Raw genomic sequence first — 2,660 nt, forward strand, 5'->3', positions numbered from 1 at the left:
ACCGATCAGATTTTTAGTTTTCTTTTAGAGTAAATATTTTAATTTTCTAAAGTTTCTTTAGATTAAAGAAGTTTTATTGCCTGTTGAATATGATGAAGTGTTAGGATCTCTTAATATTTATTTATCATACAATATGCCTTGGAGTTTCTTGTTGTGGAAAATATACATAAATATATTTAGCATATATTATCAGCAATTATTACGTCACACTTGAGACAATAACAAACATTTTATTATTCTTTATTTTGTAGCAGTAACATATTGTTTATGCTGCTGCCTCTTGTAGGGTATTAGTACGAGTAAGAATTAAAAACATTTATTGAAAATATCATTTCTTTGGAAATAACAAATAGTTAATCAGACAAATTCTTATCATCGTTTTGGGGATTTTTCAACGTTAAAGATCATTTTGAGTCACATAAATACTGACAACTTAAGTTGCTAACGATTAGTCTCAGTTTTAATTTACATTCAGAGGGAGATCACGTACTTAAAGTTGTTTCTAAATTAAATAAGTTTTATTGAAAAAAATTAAATATACATTATAGTATATATTAAAAAGAAAAACAAATAGCAAATTAAAAAACAACATGAGAATTTTAATATCATCTTTACTGTTACTTGGTGGCTTAAACCTAGTTCTGGCACGTTCCATTTATTGGAATGACCACGATTCGATGGCAAACAAATGGTTGAGTAACTACAATTACGATGACGAGTTATTTCAATATCCTTCAAATCGATATAACGATGATATCCACAAATTGATGATGGGTGAAAGTTTAGAGGAATCAAAAGAAACACCGCTTTACCCAGCAATTGATGATGATATCATTCCCAGGGATGAGGACGTTAATATTGCAAACATTTTCAGTTCTCTGTTTGACACATTTCATGAAATTGATTCTACTAAAATGGAGAAAAGCGAAGAGGATACGAATAATAATGAAGAAATTTCTAACAATGAAAACGATAATGAAGATGACCAGAACGATGATGAGGAAAACAATCAATTTGAGATTTTCTTGCATGTTCCATCTGACAACATGGAAACCGATTTAGAGGTATCAAAGTCATCTGAAGAAAAGAAAGATGACGAGAAGGAGAATAGTGATGAGGTGCCGACATCTGCTTCGAATGTGGTAGTAGAATTAATTGATTTGACAAAATCGTCTGAAGAAAAGGAAGAAGTCAATGAAGCAGACGATCTTTCCAAACAGGAGATTGAAGAATTGGCTGCGTTGATCATAACCCTAACTGCAATAGATGATTTAATGAAAATTACAGATGAAAATCCAGATTATGCAGATAACGAACAGGATGATGAGTTGAAGACAAAGGAAGTAGATGAATATTTAAATTTATTTAGTTCTCTTTTGGATAAAATGTTGGAAGATGAGCAAAATACAACAGGGAATGATGAAAATAATGATGATGATGTCACTACGCCCACAAACGACAGTGATGAAGAGGATAATGATTATACCACTCCCAAAACTGATAGCAATGAAGATGATGATACGGATGATGATTATACCACTCCCAAAACTGATGACAGCAATGAAGACGATGATACAGATGATGATTTTACAACTCCCAAAAAAGACAGCAATGAAGATGATGATACAGATGATGATTATACCACTCCCAAAACTGATGACAGCAATGAAGACGATGACACCAATACCAGCAATAGTAAGGAAAATGAAATTGAAGACATTTCGTTTGTATTCCATGGCATTGATGATGAACATCATGAGTCCAATCTAAATGATCACAAATATGAAATTGTGGAAACACCAGCCAGCGATTCTTCATATATGAACGTAATTCGCTCCTCTTCTTCGTCGCAGTTAGACAATCAAATTGTCATCCAAGAATATGTTGATATTCGCCAAGACTTGGACATTGAACAAGATGTCCTGCAAATGAATAAACTTAATTTAGACAAGGATTTTTATAACATAATTTCCGATGACTTTCATGAAGACAATATAAACAAATTCGAAAAAGACTTGTTTGTTGTCCACGAGAATTTGGATAGAATCAAGCGAAATGTTAATGCCATGCAACATCTTAATTCTAAATTATATTTCCATAAATTGATTAAGGATACTCTTAAGGAGGTTCAACATAAATAAAGTGTAAGAAGTGTTTAGAAGTTTTAAAATAATAAATATTTATGTATACATACATATTTGTAATACAATAAAAAATATAAACATATTTAAACTGTGATAAAAATTGTAAATTTTTTTTATTTCAAATGTAATAAATAAATGAAATTGGGGTTTCTCCACTTATAGGGCCCATATACAACACCATCGTTATTGAGCAATCAAGTGATTGTGCAATTAAGCTTGAAGCTGGTACAAAATTAATTTTTTTTTAAATTTTGTGGAAACGGTTATAATGAATAATGATAAAATTTGTGGTGAACTTATTGTTGCTATTATCCTAAAACGAAAAATGAGCAAAAAAATTGTATTTGGATAAAGAAATGGATAGAGAACAAAGGGGAACTAGAACTTACTAAACTTCTAAATGAATTGACAATCAGCGCAGAAGGTGATGATGGTATATTTTCCTTCTCTGGAACATTCCTGATATTCCGAAAATTGAGTTTATCGTAATACCACAACGAAGACTCAAAAACATCA

General features: G+C 30.9%; 1 protein-coding gene across 1 annotated transcript; it reads left to right on the plus strand.

The window, feature by feature from the left end:
* The first annotated feature begins 590 nt into the window (after positions 1 to 590).
* On the plus strand, positions 591 to 2,141 carry LOC135961333 (coiled-coil domain-containing protein 1-like). Its single transcript, XM_065512829.1, has one exon. It carries the CDS (start codon positions 591 to 593, stop codon positions 2,139 to 2,141), a length of 1,551 nt encoding a protein of 516 aa, XP_065368901.1.
* Positions 2,142 to 2,660: the final 519 nt, after the last annotated feature.

Source organism: Calliphora vicina, chromosome 5 (genome assembly GCF_958450345.1).
Source record: "Calliphora vicina chromosome 5, idCalVici1.1, whole genome shotgun sequence".
Taxonomy (NCBI): Eukaryota; Metazoa; Arthropoda; class Insecta; order Diptera; family Calliphoridae; genus Calliphora; species Calliphora vicina.